Source organism: Trichechus manatus, unplaced genomic scaffold (genome assembly GCF_000243295.1).
Source record: "Trichechus manatus latirostris isolate Lorelei unplaced genomic scaffold, TriManLat1.0 scaffold00077, whole genome shotgun sequence".
In the NCBI taxonomy this organism is placed as follows: Eukaryota; Metazoa; Chordata; class Mammalia; order Sirenia; family Trichechidae; genus Trichechus; species Trichechus manatus.
This window is the reverse complement of record NW_004444013.1, coordinates 45002-69141: the sequence shown is the minus strand read 5'-3', so window position 1 is coordinate 69141 and position 24140 is coordinate 45002. Positions and strand designations below refer to the sequence as shown.

The window sequence follows — 24140 nt, the reverse complement described above, 5'->3', positions numbered from 1 at the left end:
TGTGTATTTTCACCAAAAAAAAAAGGCTGAGAAGTTAGAGGGTTGACATGTTGTGGGGTTGTTAACCAATGTTATGAAACAATATGTGTACTACTGTTTCATGAGAAACTATTTGTTCTGTAAGCCTTTACCTGAAGTACAATAAAAAAATAAATAAAGAAAGGATTACTTCCCATCGTGGCAATGAGGTCAGATGCCATCAGTGGGAGGAGAACTTGGCCAGGCCCCACCAGGTCTGTTGGCAGCGGAGACTCCAGGGACTCCAGGCCTAGAGCAGTGCAGGGGAACTTGTAAGTACTTTGGATGTTTCCAAAGCCTTGAAAAAAATTGCAGTTAGTTACACAGGTGAATCCCTACTCCGGGCTCTTGCTGGAGATCTGCACTCCATCTCCATGGCCACCCCTGGCCCACCTTCAGACTTGGTGAAGATGATCCCAGAAGGAGGTCTTGATATCTCACAGCTTGTCTGCAAAGCATTTGTGGTAAGCAATGAAGATATTAGGAAAGAGGAAAGGAAAGTGAAGACAGCAAGGGAGAGATTGGCAATAGCACTGATTGCAGACAGACTGGCTAGTGAAGCAGAGAAAGTGAGGGGCCAAGAAGGATGTCCTGAAAAAGATTAAGACAAGAAAGAGAAGATAGCACAGATGAAATGGAGCTTGGCACTTGATTAGTATTGTTGGAGTGCCCGTAATGTTTTCTTGCTTTGAACTGTTGAAAGTGTAAAATATAGCATTCCTCTGTGTCTTAGTTTCTTAGTGCTGCTATAGCAAAAATACCACCAATAGCTGGCTTTAAAGAAGAGAAGTTTATTTTCTCACAGTTCTGGTGGCCAAAAGTCCAAATAGAGATCTTGGCTGTGTGAATGAGCGAAATGAGTTGGACACTTGTGTGAAATTTTAAAAGCAAAGAGGTTTATTAAGGCTGAACACAATTGCAGTTGGGGATCTACCTGGTCTACCAAAATGAAACCAAGTAGTCTGGGGTGGAAGTATCCCACAAGCATTTTTAAAGGATTGAAAGAGGAAGTAAGCCATGTTAAGCACTTCCAGGAAAATGAATGAAAGTTGCAGTAATAATCACACTCTGATTGTATACATGTTAAAGAGTTATAGTAAAAGTTATACATGTTGATAGGAATTAGAGGAAAAACTATGAATATACTAAAACATATTATGTAGCTTTAGCAAAGAAACCACAATGAATGAACAGATGTACCTGATTGGTTGATACTTTAACAGAATATCCCAAGTTGAAGTAAAAAGAAATTGTAAAACATTTTTTAAAGTGGATCTAAGTTCTGGACAATGGTTAAGAGGCCAGGAGAGATTCTGGCCTGTACTTTAGGTAGAAGCCTTTGTCATGTCAAGCATTAAAGGAATAACTTAACAAAGTGGTAAAATGAATTTTTGGATTCTGTATCAAATCTCAAGATGGGGTCAGGGCTGTAGCTTATAAGCCATAGCTTTCCATGAACTAAGTGCTTCAGATTTTAAGTTCTTAGTCAGTCATATCGACTCCTTCCTTGTTGGTAGCCTGGGCATTTCTTGGTTACATCTGTCTTCCCAGGTTTGTGCTCACTTCTGTGTCTAATCTGTTCTTTTTACATCTCAGAGGTGATTAGATTTAGGACACACCCTTACTGATATGGAAAGAGAAGACAGCACAGACGAAATGAAGTTCAGTACTTTATTAGTATCATTGGAGTGTCCATAATGTTTTCTTGTTTTGAACTATTGAAACTAAAATATATCACGACTCTGTGTCTTAGTTTCTTAGGGCTGCTGTAACAAAAATACCACAAATGGGTGGCTTTAAAGAACAAAAATTTATTTTCTCACAATTCTGAAGGCTGAAAGTCCAAATAGAGGTCTCAGCCATATTAATTTCTTTCTTGTAGGTAGCCTGGGTGTTCCTTGGTTGGACCTCCCTTCCCAGGTTTGTGCTTGCTTCTGTGTCTAATCTGATTTTTTAATATCTCAAAGGTGATTAGGTTTAGGACACCCAAACCCTGATGGCATAGTGGTTAAGAGCCATGGCTTCTAACCAAAAGGTCAACAGTTCGAATCCACCAGGCCCTCCTTTGAAACGCTGTGGGGCAGTTCTACTCTGTCCCTGTAGGGTTGTTATGAGTCAGAATCGACTCGACAGCAACAGGTTTGGTTTTTTTTGTTTTTGTTTTTGTTTTATACTGATATGGCATCATTAACATGACAAGGAAAACCCTATTCTCAAAAGGGATTATATCCACAGGTATGTTGTTGTTTGCCCAGTCAGTTCAAACTCATAACAACGCTATAGGACAGAGTAGAACTGCCCCCATAGGGTTTCCTAGGCTGTAATCTTTATGGGAGCAGATTTCTAGGTCTTTTCTCCCATGGAGCTGCTTGGTAGGTTTGAACCCACCTTGCTGTTAGTAGGCCAGCACTTAACAATGGCCCTACCAGGGCTCCTTTCCACTAGTATTTGTTGTTGTTATTAGGTGCTGTTGAGTCAATTCCAACTCATAGCAACCTGTAGGATAGAGTGGAACTACCCCATAGGGTTTCCAAGGAGCAGCTGGTGGATTTGAACTGCTGACCTTTTGGTTAGCTCTTAACCACTAGGCCACCAGGGCACTGGTATAGGGGTTAAGATTCCAATACTTATTTTTTGGGGGGAGGGATGCAGTCTAATCCATAACACTCTGCTTTATTAAACTGCTTTGAGTGACACAAGAAAATATAAACAGTGATTTTTTTCTTTTTTTTTTTTGAGATGAGAAAACGGGTTTCAGGAGAGGAGAGAAATCTTTCCTTTTCATGTTATATCACCATTTTCATTTACTTTTTATATTTATTTGTATTATAAAGTCAATAGGGAGTTGTCAAAGTCGTGGAATTATTCAGTGTTTTGTCCCACAGTCATGAATAAAACCTGATCAGAATCGACTCAATGGCAACTGGTAACGGGTAGTCAGAATGGATGGAGTAGTGGTGGTTCAGTGGTAAAATTCTTGCCTTTCATGTGGGAGACCTGGGTTCAATTCCCCTATCATTGGAGGCTTGTGCATTGCATTGTTGCTCAACAGGTTTCAGTAGAGCTTCCACACTAAGGACTAGGAAGAAAAGCCTGCTGATCTACTTCTGAAAACCAGCCAGTGCAAAGTCTATGGATCACAATGGTCTGATGCCATTGTGCATTGGATCTCCATGAGGTGAGGCCGACTTGACGGCAGCTAACGACAAGAAATCAGAATGGATTATCCTTTTTGTGTTTATTATTACAATAGATTCCAAAATATTTCATTAAAGGACTTTTATACCTATGTTCTTAAATAGTACCTATCTCTATTTCTTTATTTTTCTGTTATTTGTTGCATGTCAATTCAGAGACTGAGAAGTTCCATTTAATGAAATACCAGGCATTCCCTCATTTATTAGACTTCTATGGGCTTGAAACGTGATTAATAAAAATTGACATGCTATTTGTGGGATTGTGATATCAATGGAGAACTTTGTCAGTATCATTAATCTTAACAAGCCTTACTTGTTTGGCTTACGAGTTTAAAATCTATTTGTCTCTTTGTCTGATCAATCTTGTTATATTAATCAAATCCTCTTTATCCTTACTTATTTTGATGGGTGGATTTAACAATTTATGAGAATGATGTGTTAAAAAGTAGTAGAGTGTCTATAGTATTTCTAGCTCCCTAAAAATGAATTCTTTTAAAATTCCATCTTCTTTTCTCTATTCTCCCATGTGGTGATCATCTGGAATTTTAGACAGAGCAAGTTTTAATGTCTTATTTAAAAAAATAATACCAATTTAGATACACCCCCCCCCCTTTCTTCATCACTTCTGTTTTCTTCATTCCAATACATGTTTCTGGGTTCACATTACTTCTTGTCACATACATTCTTTAGCATTTTCACTGAAGGCCTGTGGAAGTTAAACTCTGAGTCTGTATGTCTGAAAATGTCTGTCTCTTTGACAGATAGTTTGGCTAACCTAACCCTAACCTGTTGCCATTGAGTCAATTCCGACTCACAGCGACCCTATAGGACGGAGTAGAACTGCCCCGTAGGATTTCCAAGGAGAGGCTGGTGGATTTGAACTGCTGACCTTCTGTTTAGCAGCCAAACGCTTAACCGCTGAGCCACCAGGGCTCCATAGTTTGGCTAGGTATATAATTTATGTTCTAAGCCATTTTTTCTTCCTTTTAAGTTACTAATATTTCTGAGCCTCCATATCTTTATCTTTAAAAAGGGAATACAACCCTCAAGGGTGGTGAAGGTAACTGAGATAACACATGCAGCCTAGTCAACCATGGTGCTTAGTAGATCTGAAGCAGTCAATAACTGACAGCTATGATTATCATTAGTATCATCTTCAGAGAGTGCATTCTGGGAGAATGACCCTGCTGAAGACTGAGGATGTGACGCTCACACCAAATAAGCTCAAATAAGGGGAAGTTTAACTCTTAGCCTTCGAGTATCTTCAGCTGTGGTAGTCTGCAAAATGTGTGGAGATAATGCAATCTTCCAGCAAACCCAGGGCAGGCTAGCCCAGCTTGGAGGCTTTGGGGAAGCTTTTGGAGCTGCCCGTTGGGGAGCTTCTACTATAACTGTGGTTGGATTCAGTACAGAGAAAGACGAAAGGAAGACTGTCTTTCTTTTCCCTCAGGTCCGCCCCCACCTCTGCCTCAAGTTTTATTCATCTTTGCATCCAAAGTAGACATTATCTTTATACAGCCTTGGTATCACTCTGGGACTCAGGCTTCCCAGATACATAGCCATTTCAGCTCCCAAATCCCAAGGTTAAAAGCAGAGTAATTTCTGACCCACTCATTCCTTCTTGGCCTATTTCCTATCATGGAGGGCATATGAGGGAGTGAGCAGCCACTGAGGCGGACTGATCTGAGAGCCCTGGTGAATCTGGGCTTCAGAGAATGAAGTAGTGAAAGGGGAATTTGAGCCTGCCTGGGCTTCTGCAGTAGGTGGGGAGAGGGAGAAACACAGACGGCTGGTGACTGACTGATGGTTGGCACAGGAGTCAAGGCGAGGTGTGTAGTGGGTGATTAAGAAGGGAAACATCACAGAGCAGTGGGACATTGACTTTATACGATGGACAATTTCTGTACCAGTTTCAGTAGATCTGGTGTCCCTGAAGTATGAGATAGTGCAAAGCCACAAAACAGTGCCTTCAGGACTAAAGAAAGGGAAAGACTTCTCTCTTAGTCTCCTGTGAACCAGTCAGAGCCAAGTCACAAAAGGCCAAAAGGCTGTGTGGGACCAATGCGGTTTATTTAGCTCCAGCCAAACTTCCTTGGACCCTGGCTGGGGGAAGGGGCCTCAAACAGATCCAGTCATTGCAGCTTCCTCAAATCTAGGGGTGGCAGGTAATAGCCCAGGGAGTGGCGCTGCACCTTGTAGTCTCCCTTCTTCTTCTGCAGGCAGATGGTGACCTGTGAAGGTGAGAGATGGCATCAGAATGGACTGGTCAGCTCCCTGAGTATGGGCAACTGCAGTAGTATGTGGCCAAAACCACAAGAGTCTTCTGCTCCTTATGTCTCTCCTTTTTCCATTTACTTGTCTCCCTCAGTCCTTCTTTTCCTTTCCCTCTTTCTTCTTGTAATAACCTCTTCCTTTTCTTCTCTCACCCCTTTCATTCTCAAATTTTCTACCTTTTTGTCCTCTGATGTCGTTAGCTGCCATTGAGTTGGCTCCGACTCACAGCAACCTTAAGTCTGACAGAATAAAATGTTGCCCAACCCTGCGCCATCTCCATGATCTTTGATATGTTTGAGTCCATTGTTACAGCTATGTTGTCAATCCATTTTAGTAAGGGTTTTCACTGACCCTCTACTTTAACAAACACGGTGTTTTTTAACGGTGACTGGTCTTTCCTGATGACATGTTTAAAATAAGTGAGCCAAAGTCTCACATTCTCACTTCTGACTCTGATAGCCCTTCATATTCATTCTCTCTCTGTCTCCTCCCCCACCTCCCAAGCTATATTGATGTATAATTTTCATACAATAAACTGCACATATTTAAACAGTTTGATAAGTTTTGACTGTGGTTGAACCATCACCACAATCAAGATAATGTATGCCCCTGTTATCAAAGTTTAATCATATCCTTTTGTAATTCCTCCTTCTCTGCACCCTCCCCTCCAAACTTCTTCATTCCCAGGCAACCACTGATCTGCTTCCTGTCACTATAGAGTAATTTGTATTTTCAAGAATTAAAAAAAAAAGAATCATATAATATGAGCTCTTTTCACTCGGCGTAATTATTTTGAGGTTTATCTATCTTGTTGCCTGTATTAATAATTCATTCTTTTTCAATTGCTGAATATGATTACATCGTAGGGATATATCAGTTTGTTTATCCATTCATCTGTTGATGATAATTGTGTTGTTTTCAGATTTGGGCTATTATAAACAAAGCTTCTATGAATATTTGTGTACAAGTCTTTGCATAGACATATGCCTTAATTTCTCTTGGATAAATTCCTAGTAGTAGGTTTGGCTGGGTCATACAAGAGGTATATGTAACTTTTAAAGAAATGTCCAAGCTGTTTTCCACTAGCACTATATGAGAGGTCCAGTTGCTTCACATTCTCACCAACACTTGTTATAATCAGTCTTTTTAAATTCAGCCATTCTTGCCTGCATGTAGTGGTATTTCTTGTGACTTCAATTTACATTTCTTTAATGACTAATGTTAAGAAATTAAAAGGCAAGCCACACATAGACTGGGAGAAAATATTTGCAAAGCATATACCCATCAAAGGACTTGTGTTTAGAGTATATAAAGAATTTCTACAAATCAGTAACAAGAAAACAAGCAACCTTCCCTCACTTACAAGGAAACAGCAGATCAGGCAGGTGATGAGTCCCAGGAGACCCATGAAGCAGATGAGGATGATGGTCCAGAAGGGGAGGTATGAGGAGACAAAAGTGCTGGTGTAATCCACCTCCTGTCATCTCTCCCAGGGCTTCTGCTCATATCCTGGGCAGCCTGAGGATGGGCGTGGACCTGCAGAGGAGAGCTTGGTGGCCCAATCGCCTCATGGTTCTGAAGCCCCAAAAGCGTGGGCTCTCCAGAAGGCCAGGACTCCCACTGTCCCCTCACTGTGCCTCATCAGTCCTTACATGGGTTACCCAACATTTATTATCATCAGAGACCGGGTGTGCATGGTGCTTCTTGATGGGCACATCATCAGGCTGTCCCCCCTCTACCTTGGGTTGGGGCTCCTTGAGACTTAAAAAAAAAATTGCTATTGAGTCATTTCCAACTCGTATGACCCCATGTGTGTCACAGGGTTTTCAATGGCTGATTTTTTTAAAGCAGATCTCCGGGACTTTTTTCCAGTGTGCCTCTGGGTGAACTCGAACCTTCAACCTTTAAGTTAGCAGCCAAATGCATTAACCATTTGCACCACCCAGGGACTCCCCTTTGAGACTTACCAGCATTCTTAGTCAAGGCATCATGTCTGTTGGGAGAATACCCTTAAAATAAATGAAATGGAGAGTGTGTGTGTGTTTTATTTTTTAAAATAAAACTTTTCAAATATACAGAAAAATAGAAGGAACAAATAACGAAAATCTGTCTAGATTGAACAATTATTAACATCTTTGCTACACTTACTCCAGCTAATATTTTCACTGAAATGTTAAAGTCAAGTAGACATCATGATATTTCTATTCTCTATTTCATTGACCTCTGCTCTGATCTTTGTTATTTCCCTTCTTCTGGTAGCTTTGGGCTTTGTTTGCTCTTCTTTTTCTAGTTCCTCAAGCTGTAGAGTTAGGTTATTGATTTTAGATATTTTTTCTTTTTTGATGTAGGCATCTACTGCTATGAATTTCCCTCTGAGCACTGCCTTCACTGCATCCCATAAGTGTTAGTATGTTGTGCTTTCATTTTCATTCAATTCTTTCCTGATTTCTCTCTTGATTTCTTCCTTGACCCACGGGTTGTTTGATTTCCACATATTTGTGTATTTTTCAGTTTACCTTTTGCTGTTAAATTTCTAATTTCTGTCCACGAGACTTGCTTGTGGTCTAACATGTGTTCTATCTGGGAGAATGATCCATGTGTACTGGAGAAGAATGTATATTGTTGGGTGGAGTGCTCTAGATATGTCTGCTGGGTCTAGTTAATTCATTCAGGTCCTCTATATCCTTATTGATCTTCTTTCTAGATGTTTTGTCATTATTGAAAGTGGCATATTGGAATCTCCAACTTGTAATGTAGAACTGTCTATTTCTCCCTTCAATTCTGTTAATGTTTGCTTTATATATTTTGGGGCTCTGATATTTCACCCCTGATACTTCAGTTTGCATCTTTAAATAGTAAAAACACTTTGCTACATAATTACAAGGCCATTAGCACACCAAAAGGGTATGAGAAATTAAATCAAATTCATACCCCTGGGCATGGGAGACCTAATTGGGCTGGGCCAACTGGTGGTGGGAGAAGAATAGGTCATCACAAGTTGGGAAGCCTCCAGGATCTCTCTAAATTTGGAAATTCCCACTCTAAATCTATTCCTCTGCCTAGAAACATATTCGTCCCCTTATCAAACTTTACCTAGTTGTTTTATACTCATCTTCCATGTAATTTCTTCCAGGAAGTCTTTTCTGATTATTCTCCTGGTCAGGATAGGTTCACATCAAAGAATTTAAAAGTGACAACTGCCTGCTCTTGTTATTCTCACCTAGAACATAAGCTCCTTAAGTGTAAAGAGAGATGGCATCCACCAGGTATAGGGAGAGAATTGTAGGTCCCCTTCTCGTATGACCTGTCTTCAGCCAACGTCTTAAAGATGTTGTCATGAGGCCAATTTGTGGCTTCCATAATTTGCCGCCTTGGCATCTGTTCATTCCTCCTAGCTGCTGTTTCACTCAGTTTATGACACAGTCATTCCTATCTTGTCACATGGTCTCTCAACAGTTGTGACTTCTAACTGGCCCTCTCTGGCATGCCCCATATAGTATCCTGTGATAAAAACTGTTGCTATCTTGTAACCCAGTCTCTCAAAGGCATAGTTATTCCTTGCCCCTCCCAGCCATGTCCAAATGAATCTTGTGATGAAATGTCTCCATTTTCCCACATTAATGCCCTAGAAACCTTTTAACTGACCAGTAAAGCTTCAGCACATTCTTACCCCGAGACCCCACACTGCTAGCTGTCTCCTACAGTTCCGGCTTATTATTGTCTTGTCCCTGGGTGCAGTCCCTGTGTGGCCTGGTGTTTAGGCGAACTGTAGTTTTCTCTCTGGGACCTGTGAGTACTCAATTCTGTTTGTCTTCTGGCCTTCCTGCATGAGTCTCACTTCCTCATGCTGCACCTGACCATCCACGACACCCACCAGACCCCTTTTGGGTCAAACTTAAGATAGATGTGCTATCCAATATGGTAGGACCAACCACAAGTGCCTTTTTTAATTTAGGTTAAAATCAAATAAAATTTAAAATCCAGTACCTCTGTCACATTAGCCACACTTAAAGTGGTCAATAGGCCCATGTGGCTGCTGTACTGGACAGCATAGACATAGAATATTTCCGTCACTGCAGAAAGTTCTATTGGATAGTGTTGATCAGGAGCAGGACTTGGCAAACTACAGCCTATGAGCCAAGTCAGGTCTGTGGCCTGATTCTGTACAGCCTGTGTGCTGATAATGCTTTTTACTTTTTAAAATAATTGATAAGTCCTTTAGTTGATGTGACAGAGAACTATGTGGCCCACAAAGCCTAACATATCTGGCCCTTTACAGAAAAAAATCTGCTGACTCCTAGAGAATCACAAATGTCCTCTTGTACAACAGTAATTCAAAACCAGGAACAATGCACATGGGCATTGGAGGGTCCCATCCCATTTGTTATTCACATTCAACCTAAAAGGGATTGTATATTGTATATGAGGTCTGGTTTTTCCTTCTATATATATATATTTGAGTGTTTATTATGTGTCAGGCAGAATATTGGGTTCTTGGAATATAATAATGAACAAGCAGAGAAAGCCAGTTACCATGAAGTTGAGTCCAACTCATGGCAACCCATGTGTGTCAGAATAGAACTGTGCTCCACAGGACTTCCAATAGCTAATTTTTTGGAAGGAGATCGCCAGGCCTTTCTTCCAAGGCACCTCTGGGTATACTTTAACCTCTAATCTTTCAGTTAGCAGACAATTTGCATCACCCAGGGCCTCCTCTCCTGCTATATTCCTGGTGTATTGTACATTGTAGACACTCAACAATTTTTTGAATGAATAAATGTGGATGTGCAAGGTTTAGCCACATTGGAGGCATTGGAAAGGGAGGATAGGTCCATTCCATTACAGCTGTCAAGGGAGGATCAGATACATCTTAGAGGGAGACCCTCACTGACCATCTCGCAAAGTGGCTTGCAGTATAGCGATAAGGAAACAGAAGCCCAGAGAGGGGAAGTGACTAGCCTGAAGTCACACAGCTGGCTAGGAGAGACAAAGACTTCCTGTGTCCCATTAAAAAAAAACAAAAACAAACCTGTTGCCATTGAGTTGATTCCAACTCATGGTGACCCCATATGTTTCCGAGTAGGGTTTTCAATGGCTGTAATCCTACAGAAGTAGATCGCCAGGCCTTTCTTATGTAATACACCTCTGGATGGATATGAATTGCCTATCTTTTGGCTACTAGTTGAGTGAAAACCATTTGCGCTACCCAGGGACCCCCATTCTGTCTTTCAGTGGTGCGTAAAGCCTGAGGGACCATGCCACCTCCTGCCAGTCTAAGCAAGTTCAATGCTGACTCATCTCAAACCTCTAGATTCCCAAGGAAGACCCCAGGTATGGGAATCAAACCCCACTCAACCCCCAGCCCCAGTGACCAGGGAGCCTTACCATCCACTAGGACACTGTTCCTGTCCAGAGTGAAGTTCCGTAGCTGGGTACCGTTCTGGGTCAGCCGCAGGAATTCCTCATAGGTGGAAAATTCATCCAGTCTCCAAGTCAAGGGTGGGAAGTTACACAGGGAGTCCACGCTGGTGTGGTTGCTGAAGGGAACAGATCTGAAAAGGCAAGAAGGATGAACAAGGTGTCTAGAATTCTAGAACTTGGTTCTAGGTTCCTTACTTCCAGGCCATGTCTAGGAGAACTTTTTGCAATGATGGAAATGTTCTGTATGTGCACTATCCAATACAATGATTACTAGCCCCATGTGGTCACTGAACACTTAAAATGTGGCTAGTGTGGGTGAAGAAGTTCCTGGGTGATGCTAACGGTTTGTGCTCAACTGCTAATCCAAAGTGGTGCCACAGAAGAAAGGCCTGGCAATCTGCTTCTGTAAAGACTACAGCCAAGAAAACCCTATGGAGCAGTTCTACTGTGTAACACATGGGGTCACCATGAGTTGGAATCAACTCAGGGGCAATGGGTTTTAATTTTTTAGTGTGGGTAAATAGTCCCAGGAGGAAGGACTTCTGGAATGTCAGAGTAAATACCTCTGAAAATTCACAAAAGCAATGAGAACACGGGCAAAACTTGCCAAAATCGACTTTTTTAGAAGACTGGAAATTGACCAGAGTTTTGCAACAATCCAAGGAGCATTTATATAAGAAAAACAGCTGACAACAATTGGTCTCTTTTTGCCTGGAGCAAAAGAGGGAGAAGGAGAGTCAGGAATAAAAGGAAGAAATAGAATGTGTGGAAAAAATGTAAACATGTGGCTAATTGCCTCAATGAACAACTGCCTCCTTTGCCATGAGACCAGAAGAATTGGATAGCACTTGGCTACCATTACTGAATGTTTTGATCAAAGATTCTATAGAAGAATCCTGATCAAAAGGGAGAAAATGAAGAATAGAATTTCAAATTCTCATGGACTCCAGACTTTCTGGAGCCATGGAGGCTGGATGAACCCCTGAAACTATTGCCCTGAGATAATCTTTAAACTTTAGACCAAAAATATCCCCTGAAGTCTTCTTAAAATCAAACACTATTTTAGCTTAACTCGTAAAGAATGTCTGCCTTGAGCTTTATGCTCTTTAAAGATTTATGTATATGGGATCAAACTGACAACAGCCACTTGAAAGATTAGATAGGAACCTTAGGAGACAGTGAGTTTATGTTAATGAGGGAGGAACAACTCAGACAAGGAGGGTGAGAATGGTTGCACAACTTGAATAATGTAATTAAAGTCACTGAATTGTACATGTAGAAATTGTTGAATTGGTGTACGTTCTGCTGTGTATATTCTCAACAAAAACAACAAAAAATTTAGTTATTAAAAGAAAAAAACCAAATAGCTGAATCTTGGTAATGACAGCAAGTTTTGCGGCATTTTAACTTATCCTGTTCCATTCCCCTCTTTCCAGTTCCTCAGTAACTTTGAAAACCACTGTTATGGATCAAATTGTGTCCCCCGAAAATACATATTGACTATATGCTGTTACAATTTAATCATGAGATTAAATGCAGTTGGCCTTGGGTAGAGTGGATTACTTTTTGTAATGTAGTACAGTGTAGTGTAGTGCTGTTGTTGTTGTTAGGTGCCATCAAGTCAGTTCTGACTTACAGCAACCCTATGTACAACAGAATGAAACAGTGCCAGGTCCTATGCCGTCCTCACAATCTTTGCTATGCTTGAGCCCATTGTTTCAGCCACTGTGTCAATGCATCTCGTTGAAGGTCTTCCTCTTTTTCGATGACCCTCCACTTTACCAAGCGTGACGTCCTTCTCCAGGGACATCTGATAATGTGTCCAAAGTACATGAGACGAAGTCTTGCCATCCTTGCTTCTAAGGAGCATTCTGGTTGTACTTCTTCCAGGACAGACTTGTTCATTCTTCTGGAAGTCCATTGTATATTAAATATTCTTTGCCAACACCGTAATTCAAAGTTGTCAGTTCTTCTTTGGTCTTCCTTACTTGTCCAGCTTTCGCATACATACGTAATATAATGTAATGTAATGTACTTACTTTCCATAATGCAGTCTAATGTAATGTAATCTATCAATCAGTTGCGGTCATACCACTGTAGGGTGGATCCTAAACCTACTAATCACTTCTGATTTGAGTGCATTTCAGCCGGTTTTTAAGTAACAGCCATGTTTACCTTGGGTTAGCTCTTCCTTAACACTTGAGAACTGAGAGACGGTAACAGGGAATAATTTAAAGGGTAGCAGAAGTTCCCAGAGTCATTAGTACCTTAGTTGCAACTTACCTGAATGCTATAACTTGACAGTCTAAAAAAGAACTCTTGATGCTGCTGTTTCGGAAGAGCTGGTTGAGCTGAAAGAGAGACAATATTTCCTAGGTCGGAATCCCAAGCCCAGCAGCCTTAGGGAATTCTCAGCCACTAAGCCCACTTCCCCATCTGTCTTTTTCTTGTCTCAACAAACACTAGCCCAGGTGCATGTGACAAAAAATATTATGTTCCAGGGCATGATTTAGCTGTGTGCCCCCAGGCCAGCCACTGAAACTCGCTGCACTGGTTTCTTAATCTATAAAATGGGACTAAGAATCTGCCTTCAAGAATTATTACAAAAAGTCACCCTCTGACTACCTCATATCCTTGAGCTAGGTTTTGCATGGGAACAGAATGGATACAGAGCCCCATACTCACCACATCCTCGATACTTCTCTTGTTCCGCTGGTATTTGATAGAGTTTGGCTGGGCTATGTCTTGGGAATATAGTAGGTTGGTGACAGTGAAATTCAGCTGGAAGTGCTGGGGGCTGGTGCTGCTCGTCTGTTTGTCTGTCAGTAGATAAACTGATGGCTCCACTCCTGGAAAATAAAGAAAGTATGTAAAACCCCCATGTGTGGGGGGAGAGTTTGACCAAGAGGTCATTCCAACCAGCCTACTTATTCTTGGCAATGTGACTTGAGCTGGCTTTTTAAAGGTGGGCTACAGAAGACCCTTTATCCACCCGTCCACCTTGTCTCCATCTGTCTACCTGTCCAGCTCTTCTTTCATCAAGCAGCATGAGTGTGCACTAGAATGTGGGGAAGAGGAGATGGGCCTCTCTGGGGCTTGGTTGGCAGGTACAAGTGTGGACCACCCCACTGGGCATCTATCACACACCTTTGCCTAAATTCCTTTCTTTCTTTCTTTTTTTCACTTGCACCTCCATTTAATTTTTAAAAATGGTGTTTGAACACTACATGTAGGAAGGATGTAGGTCAAAGTGAGGAACTGTCCTTTAGACCCTTTAGACTAAGCTTTAAGAACTCACTGTATAGTCCTCATCTTTGTTCATTTCAGGGAGAACTTTTTTATGGGCCAATATTGGCTTAAAGGTAGCCCTTTTCTAAACCAAAGTCATAATTTACAAAGGAAGAAACTGAGACCTGGAGAAAGGAAGAAACTTGGCTTGGTTCCAGCCAAGGCAGCATTAGGGCTGGGACTAGAACCCATTCTTCTGATGTCTGGTCATATGCTCCTTCTCCAGAAGTCCTCCCTACGGGGGCTTTAATGAAAAACCTGGCTTCCCAGGTGCTTTCCATTCAACCCAAGCATGGGGCAGAGCCACTGGAAGTTACCGCTCAGTCCTCCTAGCCATGCTCATGCATGCTGAGGGCAGTCATATGGTAATGATCAAAGATATGAGCTCTGTTATGAGGGCACTGTCTTCAAACATCCAGAAATGATGTGGAATGATTCTTCGGGTCTTCTGGGTAACAGAGGGGAAACTTCAATTTCTTCGGTTGCAAAATGAGGGAGCATACTTTTGCTCTGTCACATGAAGATACTGTGTTTTGAAAGTTAAAAATCTGTGCAGAGTTAATTTTCTAATTGTCTCCTGAAGAGCCCAAGCCATCTTTGCCCTTATTATGTTTTTTTTTTTAATAAATTAACAAATTGGCTAATTCTCTTGGAAATGCTTTTATTTGAGAAAATGGACATTTTACACAACTGCCTTGGAGAAAGGATAAAATAGGTTTCCAAATGCATTATCAATAAGCAGGACATTTGGATGCTGTGATTGGAAACTGAAAAAAACATGGTGAGCTCTTGGATTCAGATTTTCAGTTCAATATGTGAAGGAGATGACTGAGAAAAGGCATGGGCAGAACGCTTGCTTCCTCTAGGTGACTGTGGGACCATTGAAGGACAGGTCTAAAGCCAACTTGGACCTCAAGTCCACCTGAAGTAGTCAAGTTCACTGACTAGAAATGTCAGCAAAGAGAGGCAGGAAATGACATACTCAAGTGTCACCTGTAGAACTGCCCCTTAAGGGCAGGACCATGTCCTATTTGCCTACTCTCAGAGGTCTGGCCTCTCGCAGATAGTAATACCTATTTGTTGAAGTGAAGTGGCTCTTAGGGACCCAAAGGCATTTCCCTAGATAGAAATAACTTTGCCTAAATTTCTGATGGATGACCTGGGTTCCCAATGGGTCTTCCTGCCTCTACACAGCACCCAGAGGCTGAACTTTCTATAGCAGAACTCTGAGTGTGTTATGTCCCTCCTCAAAATGTTCCAGTACCCCACAAAGTCCCCACCCACTTCTTTAGCCTCAGGTGTCACCTCTTCTGTCTCACAGCATATGTTCCAGCCACACCAAACTTCTTACATCTTCCCCAAATAGGCCACGTTCTTTCTCTCCTCTAGATTCTAGGTATGTGGAAAACAATTCCTCCTCTCTTCCCGCTGGCTTGGTCTTGTCCTCCACTAGATCTTGGCTTCTTCATCACTTATTTCAGAAAACTTTCCAAGACAGGGCTGTGTGTCCCACCTTGGGATTGCCACAGGCTCCTGAAATTTGCTTATGATAGCAATTATTGCAATATATCATTAGTGCCTGTTTACTTTCATTATTTGTTCAGTGAATGAACGCATAACTGGGGACCTAAGAAGGCAACTTAGGAATCCCTGGGTGGTGCAAACACTCAAGTGCTTGGCTACCAACCAAAAGATTGGAGGCTTGATCGACCCAGAGGAGCCTCAGAAGAAAGGCCTGGTGATCTGTTTCCATAAAGATCACAGCCAAGAAAACCGTATGGAGCACAGCTCTCCTCTGACACACACGGGATTACCATGAGTCAGAATCGACTTCACTGTGATAAGGGGTTAACCTAACCACAGCAGGCCATAACCACAAAAGACCAACTTGTTTGTCAGAATCTGAAAAGCTTAAAACAATAGAAAATGGTCTACATCAAAGAAGTGGTACAGAAAGCTCTAACTGGTTCAATGTACAGTGGACGTGTGTACCGAAACTAAATAACACTTTACCCCGGAAGCAAGTTAAAGATCTACACAATGACATACGTAGCCCACATAACAAATAAAAAAACAATCATCATATGACAGACCCAGGACACCTGAGCCAAATTGTTAGAAAATAAAAACAAGAAAAGGTCATCCAACATTATCTTAGTTCTTTGTCTTTACTTTAACCAATCACAGTCTGTACGTAATTTACTCATAATGAATCAGCACCTGTCAAAATTGTATAAAAAGCACTTACAGATTGTGCTTCTTTGGATTTTGTTGTGTTTATAGCCTGAGTGCTTGCAGCCAATTTCCCATCTTTGTTTTCTGATAAGTTACAGTAAAAAATCTCTTTGTTTCAGAAGGCTTAAAGTTGTTTCTTTACAACAATGGAAACTTTTTTTTTTTTTTTAATAAGGCAGCATAGGATCCTCCACATTTTAGGCTAGAAAGCTTGACGTATGTTTTGGACTGAATTCTGTCCCCAAAAAACACGTGTTATAAATCCTACTATACTGTGGTTATAATCTCATTTGGGAATAGGGTTTTCTTTATTATGTTAATGAAGCAATATTAGTGTAGGACGTGTCTTAAGTCAATCTCTTTTGGGATATAAAAAGAGCAGATTGAGCAAGCAAGCAGAGATGGGGAAAGATAGATGACATGCCATGTGAAGATCACCAAGGAGCCAAGGACTAGAAGCTGAAAAGAGTCAAGGACCTTCCTCAAGGACGGACAGAGAGGGAAAGACTTCCCCTAGAAATGGCGTCCTGAATTCAGACTTCTGGGGCTCTAAACTTTGAGAAAACACGTATCTGTTCCTTAAAGACACCCACTTGTGGTATTTCTGTTATAGCAGCACTAGATGCCTAAGACGACATGTAAAAGTAACCGTTTCCTTGGATGCAATCAGTGCATATTCTCTTACCACCTCCTGTTGGATGACCCACTGCTGGGGGTCATCAATATGGTCCCATTTTTACCTCCAGAGCCTCCATCCATTCTACTGCTACTCGAAAGTCCCATCCCTTCCTCACAGTCCCATCTCTTCCAGCCACAAAGCCAGCTGCCCACCTTGCACCTGTCACATGCAGGTCCTCCAGCTGGTAAGTGGTGCCCAGCCAGTGGGATGAGGCATTCAGGGTCCTGGCTAGGAAGACTTGCTCCACTATGCTGGGTTCCAGATTAGAGGAGAACAGGGCCTTGATGGTGACCAACACAGAGCTCAACCTGGGGAAAGAGACCACGGAACTCAGCCAGCATCCAACACCAATGATGACTGCTGAGTTGCACACTACAGAGCCAGCAAACGATGCGGGGAGGGACAAGCAAAGACTCTCCACAGTCTACAGAAGACACTCTGATCAGGAATTAGGGATGAAAGGAATAAAACTGACAATAACAAACACTTGTTGAGCGTACATTCCCTCCCTCTCAGTGGAAGGTATTATAATTATCCCCATGTTACAGATGATGGAACTGAACTTCAGAAACATCCAAAGTCCGCACTGTGTTCATATAATCCTCCTCTTCCCCAGTGTAGATGCCTTAGTTCCTTCACCAGCCCTCAGAGGCCTGGGTTCAAACCCTAGCTTTGACAGTTCTTGGGCAGTTTGTGTCACTTCTCAATCTCAGTTTTTCCATCTGAACAATGGGGATGATAATAGTTCCCAGCTCACAGGAGCTGTTGTGGGAATTAAATGAGATGGTAATACAAGAAAGTGCTCAATAGACAGACCTGGGTTCAAATCCTGGCTCTGCCCCCTAACTCACCTGTGCAGTCTTAGGCATGCCATACCTCTTTCTGAGCCTCAGTTTGCCCACCTTGGAAATGGGAAGGCAGCCCAGGCACCACCTTTGGAAACTGAGAGAAGCCAGAACACATATGTAAAATGAAGAATTGAAATAATCACTTAGTAGATGTAAGTCAGAGGATGAAGAGAGTGACCCAGGGCAGGAAGAGAAGGGAGGGGCAGGAGAGACCTCACCTTGTCCTGGATGTCCCACAGCAGTGCAGTGTACTCTGAGGACCCAGGGTCCAGGTCGCTGAGATTCCGGCTGACAATGCGAAAGTGTAGCAGGTACTGACTCTGGGTCAATAAACTCTGGGATGCATAGCCTGGAGCCACAAACAGGAAGAGGACGGCAGGGACCCTTACTCCTTTGCACAGAGTCAGAGTGGCCCAGGGGGCCCCTGCTTGCTGCCATATTAAAGAGAAAACAAAAAACAGTTGCCATGGAGTCAATTCTGACTCATGGTGACCTCATATGTGTCAGAATAGAACTGTGCTCCATAGAGTTTTCAATGGCTGACTTTTCGAAAGTAGATTTGCCAAGCCTTTCTTCCGAGTGCCTCTGGCTGGACTCAAACCTCCAGCCTTTCCGTTAGCAGCTGAGTGTGTTAACTTTTTGCACCACACAGGGCTATAACCCATTGACATCGAGGTAATTCTGATTCATAGGGACCCTATAGGACAGAGTAGAACTGCCCCATAGGGTTTCCAAGGCTGTAAATCTTTACGGAAGAGGATTGCCACATCTTTCTCCTGCAGAGCGCAGCTGGTGGGTTCAGTCAAACTTTCGGATAGCAGCCAAACACTTTAATCACTGCACCACCAGGACTCCCTAGGGCCATAGTCAGATAAAATCAAACCTACATGAAGGGGGTTGCTGGGGGTCCCAAGTGGAAAGTCACCCTAAAGAGAGGGAAGGCTGGGATGTTACAGGGATTCTCCCGAGCTGAGCTTTCCTGCCTGTGCCTGTGTAGTTCCCTCTTCCTGGAATGCTCTTTTACCTTCCTCTTTTCCTGGAAAACTCCTATTCATGCTTCAGTAGCCCAACAAGATAGAGCTCCAAGAGAGCAGGGACCTACGTCCGTCTTGTTTACTGTCATGTCCCAGTGCCTAGCACAGCCCTCCTTGATTCCCTCTTCCTCTAAGCTCCCATGTTGTTGTTGCTAGCTACCATCAAGTCGGCCCCCAGCTCGTGGCAACCCCAAGCACAATGGGATCAGACCGTTGTGATGCATAGGGTTTTCATTGGCTGATTTTCACAAGTAGATCACCAGGCCTTTCTTCTTAGTCTGGAAGCTCCGCTGAAACCTGTTCAGCATCACAGCAACATGCAAGCCTCCACTGACAGAGGGATGGAGGCATGAGGTACATTGGCTGGGAATCGAACCTAGGTCTCCCACATGGAAGGCAAGAAGTCTACCATCTAGCACCCTGTTAATAACAGTGTCACTGACTTAATTGTGCCCTGTAGTAATCCTTGGTTCACTTGACTGTGAGTTTCTCAGAGACAGGAGCTGTATCTTCTATCTCCACACCCAGTACAGGGCTTGGGACAGAACAGTCACCCATATATGTTTGTTGAATGAATGAACGTGAGCTGCAGCAGACCCCCAAACATCAGGGGCTGAGATAATCATTTTTCACTTGTTCACTCATTCATCCATTCACTCAATACACTGTACTACGACGTGCCAACATATTGAGAACCGAGGATACAGTGGCACACCAACCAGACAGACCCTAATGTCCTAGAGCTCACAGTGTAAGGGGGCAGTCAGAGAATTAAACAACTGATTAGAATTACGTGTGGGAAGCGCTGGCCTGGTGCCCATCTAGGAACTGTGGGGCCATGTACAGCAGGGTCTCTCACCCTCAGCACTACTGACATTTGGGGCTATATAATTCTTACGTGACACATAAATACATAATCCTGTATTTTATCTGGCAGCCCGACCGTGAAGCATGGGGAATGTGAGTGTCAAGTTTCATCTGAACAGGAGGAATGGGATTCTCACGCTCAGTATCTCTCTGCTCCACATCCTAAGGTCCTGTGTGGCCCTTTTGGCCAGCTACATGGGCATATTCAGGGCCCATTCTGCTCCTTGTCCTGTTGGGTTTGCTCAGCTTTGGAGGTGGGGTCTCACAGTACATGAGGGGCTTCCATGCACTGTGGTGGAGGCCCCTATGCACTGTGGTAGGGGTCTCTGAGCACTGTGGGGTGGGCCCCCGAGCACTGTAGTGGGGGTCCCCATGCACTGAAGGATGTTGAGCAGCATCCCTGGCCTCTACGCACTAGACGCCAGTAGCACCTAGTTGTGACAACCACAAACATCTCCAGACATTGTCAGGTGTCTCCTGGGGCGCAGAATAGCCATCAGGTAAGAACCACTGATATGGAGGAGCCTCATGCAGAGGAACCTGTAACCCCATTTCAGGAAATTCCATGAGTCAGACTTTTGGTTTTGAATTAAAATTTGTTGCATTAATTGCCATTTACCTGAAATAACAAGACCCTACCCATGGTGGTTTGGGGAGGAGTGACCTCCAGCTAAGCTTGGTGCTGACATTTGGGAGAGGAAAGACAATAAAACAAGGGCCAGTAATGGTCATTGTAAGTCCAAATTTCACATGACCACTCACCATTGACAGAGAGGCTGCCCCTGTCCAGGGTGGAGTAACCCAGTTGGGTGATGCCTAAAGTCAGCTGGCTCAGCTCCCAGTACAGCTGTTCTCTGTGTAGTCTGTGGCCCACAGGGTCAGAGCTGTAGGTGCAGATGGCGTCCACTCTGGTTGCTGCCCTGTGCTTCTCAGGCCTGGAGAGGAAGGGATGTGGGGACTCTAGGAAGAGGTCCTGAGACCTCTAGGGGGAGAAACAGAAGGAGGATGGAGCAAGTGGGAGGAGTGGGCAAACTGAGAAAGGGGCAGTCACAGAAAGGGGTGATCATTACAGGTAAACGGCCAGGAAGAGGTCTCACCTGAGGGAGATCAGTCTACAATCTGAGTAGAAGGGGCCCAGGCTGCTGTTCTGGAACAAGGGTCTGAGCTGGGGAGGAAGAGGGAGGAGGGTGAGTAGGAGGCACTGTAGTTTGGGGAGGGGCTGTTTTTGTTGTTAGCTGGCATTGAGTCAGGCTCTGACTCATGGCAACCCCATGTACAATAGAAGGAAACGCTGCCCAGTCCTGCACCATCTCCGTGATTGGCTGCAGATTGAACTGTTTTGTGAGTCATAGGATTTTCACTGGCTGATTTTCTGAAGTAGATTACCAGGCCTTTCTTCCTAGACCATATTAGTCTGGAAGCTCCACTGAAATTTGTCCGGCATCATAGCAACACGCAAGCCTCCACTGACAGATAGTGGTGGCTGCACATGAGGTGTATTGGCTGGGTGCTTCCTGCATAGAAGGGGAGAATTCTACCACTGAACCACCACTGCCATCACTAGGGAGGGGCTGGGCAGAGTTTATCCCATCAGGAGGTGCTGTAATCCATCTCTCACCAGGTGCTGCAGGATCCTCTCAGTGGAGTTGAAAGTGGCAGAGCTGAGGTTGCTCATGTCTGGTGAATACTGGAGGTTGGAGATGGTGAAGTTGAGCTTGAGGGTCTTCAGGGTATGTCCGTAGCTGCAGGAAGGGAGGAGGAGAGACACACATCCCTGAGAGCTGGCCCGAGACCAGACTGGAGCCCTGCACTCGTTATAACCTGTTGTCTTCTCTCCCACCGGCACCACCACCCACTCCCACGATCACTCAAGTTCAGAACCTGTGTAGCAACCCAGCTCTTCCCTCGCCCTCACCTCCAAGTAACAACAATTCCACTTGATGGATGCTTCTCACATACATCTTCTCTCTCCATCCTTATCCAAACTCAGGCCTTATCTTCTCTCTCACCTGGATCAGCACACCCAGCTGACTCAGTAGGTTCCCTGTCTGAAGGGACACTGAACACTAGAAGAATCTTTCTGAAATGAAAGTGTCGCCAGGGCCACCCCTGCTCTAGTACCACTCATTGCTCCCTATGGCTTCAGTGTTATGTTCAAGCTTCTTGACCTGGCCATCAAGACCCTTCCCAATGTGGCCCCTGAAGACTCTCAGTCTGTTATGAACCAAATTCCTCTCAATGCTCCCCATACACCATGCTGTTTCAGGACACTGAACTGGTGATCATGTAATCCCCGCTGACAGGACCATCCTTCAGGTGTTATTTGCCTAGATCATTTCTGCCCACCCTTAAAGACCTAGTTTAGATGAAACTTTCTCCACAACCCCCCTCCCAAATTATGCCAGGTGCCTCTCCCCAAAACACCTCACACTGTGTCATAATGGTCTGTTTGTCTCACAAGACTGGGAGCTCCTTGAGGGCAGGAGTCATATGGAATTGCTGGTCTAATCTTTGTGATCAGAATAATCACACTAACTTACGACTCTTTACACTCTGACTTTCCGAGTCCCTGTCTGACACCTGGTGGAGGTGTGTGACTGGGGAGCTTTCCTCAGAGTGGAAGGGAGCCCTCAGATACCTGTGGTGGCTTCTGGCTGCACAGGTGCTGATGAAGGAGGCAGGACTGTAGTGGCCAACTCAGGATCTGTGGAAAGGACAGTCATCAGGGAGGGATAGAGCCCCCCACAGAGAGTAGGGGCCCACCTGGGCTCCAGTGGCTGTCCAGCCCAGAACAACCATTCACAGGTGCGCCATATATGAGAATGAGGGAAGGAGTGACTGTGAGTGAAGTCCTGAGAAAGCATGCAAATGGATTAACCCAAGGGTGCAAGAATAGGTGAGCCAGAGAGATGCTGAACAAAGAGGACAGATGGATGGATGGATAGAAAAATTGACAGACAGATGGGCTAGATGGATGGACAGAGGGAAGAACAGAAAAATGGAGGGTCAGAAAGAATAAAAAACAAGTGAGAAATGTTGAAGACGGAAGAAAAGAAGGATAGAAGCGGCAGATGGATGGATGGAAGAATGGGTGCTGAGAGGAGGGATGACTGGAAGGATGGAAGAATGGATGGGTGGAAAGATAGATGATTGTGGCACTGGATGAGTGAATGGGTAATTTTGGCCAAAGCCACTTAAGCAGCTGCCAGAGCATGCAGTTGCGTATTTGGACTCCTGTTAGCAGGAGGCATGGGCTACATGGTCATCATCTGACTTCAACCCCTATTTCTGCAGGGAATACTTGTCTAAACATCTTCCTCTACCTCAGGGGTGTGTGGGAAATTCTGAACGCTGATATCATGGCCATAGGTCCAGGAGAGGTCAAAGACCCAGCCTTCTTCCTCCCACTGAGGCCTTGGCCCCACTCAGGAGACCTACCTGAGTTTGGGGTTGTTGGGAGGCCAGTCTGCCAAGGTCTCTGTGCCTCTTACCCAGGCTGCCTAATCAGCAGCCTTGGCCCCAGAACATTTCCTGATAATGAAGGCTGGGAACTGAGTCTCCCTCTCTCTCCCAGTTTCTTTTCCTTATCAGGGATCCTCATTCCCTGTTCTGGGTACACAGTAATCTCTCTGTTCTGCTCATGCGTGTGCAGCATATGGCACCTGCCCAACCCCACTTCTCTATCTGTTCCTAGTGGAGAGGGAGCGAAGTCCCTTACCTGTGGCACAAGAGGGGTGCACTCAGGACATCAGCTCTGCATTGGCTGTGGGAAGGGACCCACTGGTCATGGGGCGCTGGTGTCGCTATTGAAACTGACCTTGCTTTGTCTCTTCCCTATGTGAATAAAGAGCTGTTCCACCCAATGCTTGTGTATAAGTTGTGCTTTTGTTGGCAATCCCGGGCTTGGACCTTGGCTTGACAGTTTTGCTCTGTAAGTTGGCACAGCAAGCAAGTTGACAGGGATAACTCCCTTTGTGATTGAGAAGAGAAGCTTGGTCCAGGACCCACAAAGTCTGACATGGGCACTGGGTGCAAGGATACGTACTTGTAGGAGGCTCAGCTGGCCTACGTTCATTATAACCTGGAAACAAAACATGACACATAAGGGGAGGTGGCAGAACAGTCCTGGATACATCCATGCCTTTGTCCATGTAGGTCCCCTGCTGGATGCCTTTGCTTTCTAAGATCCAGTTCAAATGTCACCCCCTCTCTAAAGGTTTTCTTGATCCCACAGTTAGAACTGACCCTTCCCTCCCCCCTCATCCACTTACCCACCCAT

The 24140-nt window shown here is 44.0% G+C and overlaps 1 protein-coding gene and 1 pseudogene across 1 annotated transcript in view; one reads left to right on the top strand and one right to left on the bottom strand.

Moving 5' to 3' along the window:
- The window catches only part of LOC101361109 (methyl-CpG-binding domain protein 3-like 1), a 1488-nt pseudogene extending 865 nt beyond the window's left edge, over positions 1-623 (top strand).
- A 4724-nt stretch (positions 624-5347) lies between these two features.
- The window catches only part of LOC101360856 (mucin-16), a gene marked incomplete at its 5' end in the record, with an annotated part of 35781 nt that continues 16988 nt past the window's right edge, over positions 5348-24140 (bottom strand). Inside the window, 13 exon segments of the mRNA XM_023735262.1 lie at positions 5348-5446; positions 6853-6932; positions 7457-7498; positions 10875-11041; positions 13194-13261; positions 13596-13759; positions 17272-17420; positions 18129-18309; positions 20624-20796; positions 20959-21026; positions 21480-21603; positions 22490-22565; positions 23907-23942. Of these exon segments, the coding sequence (XP_023591030.1) occupies positions 5348-5446; positions 6853-6932; positions 7457-7498; positions 10875-11041; positions 13194-13261; positions 13596-13759; positions 17272-17420; positions 18129-18309; positions 20624-20796; positions 20959-21026; positions 21480-21603; positions 22490-22565; positions 23907-23942 (1427 nt within the window).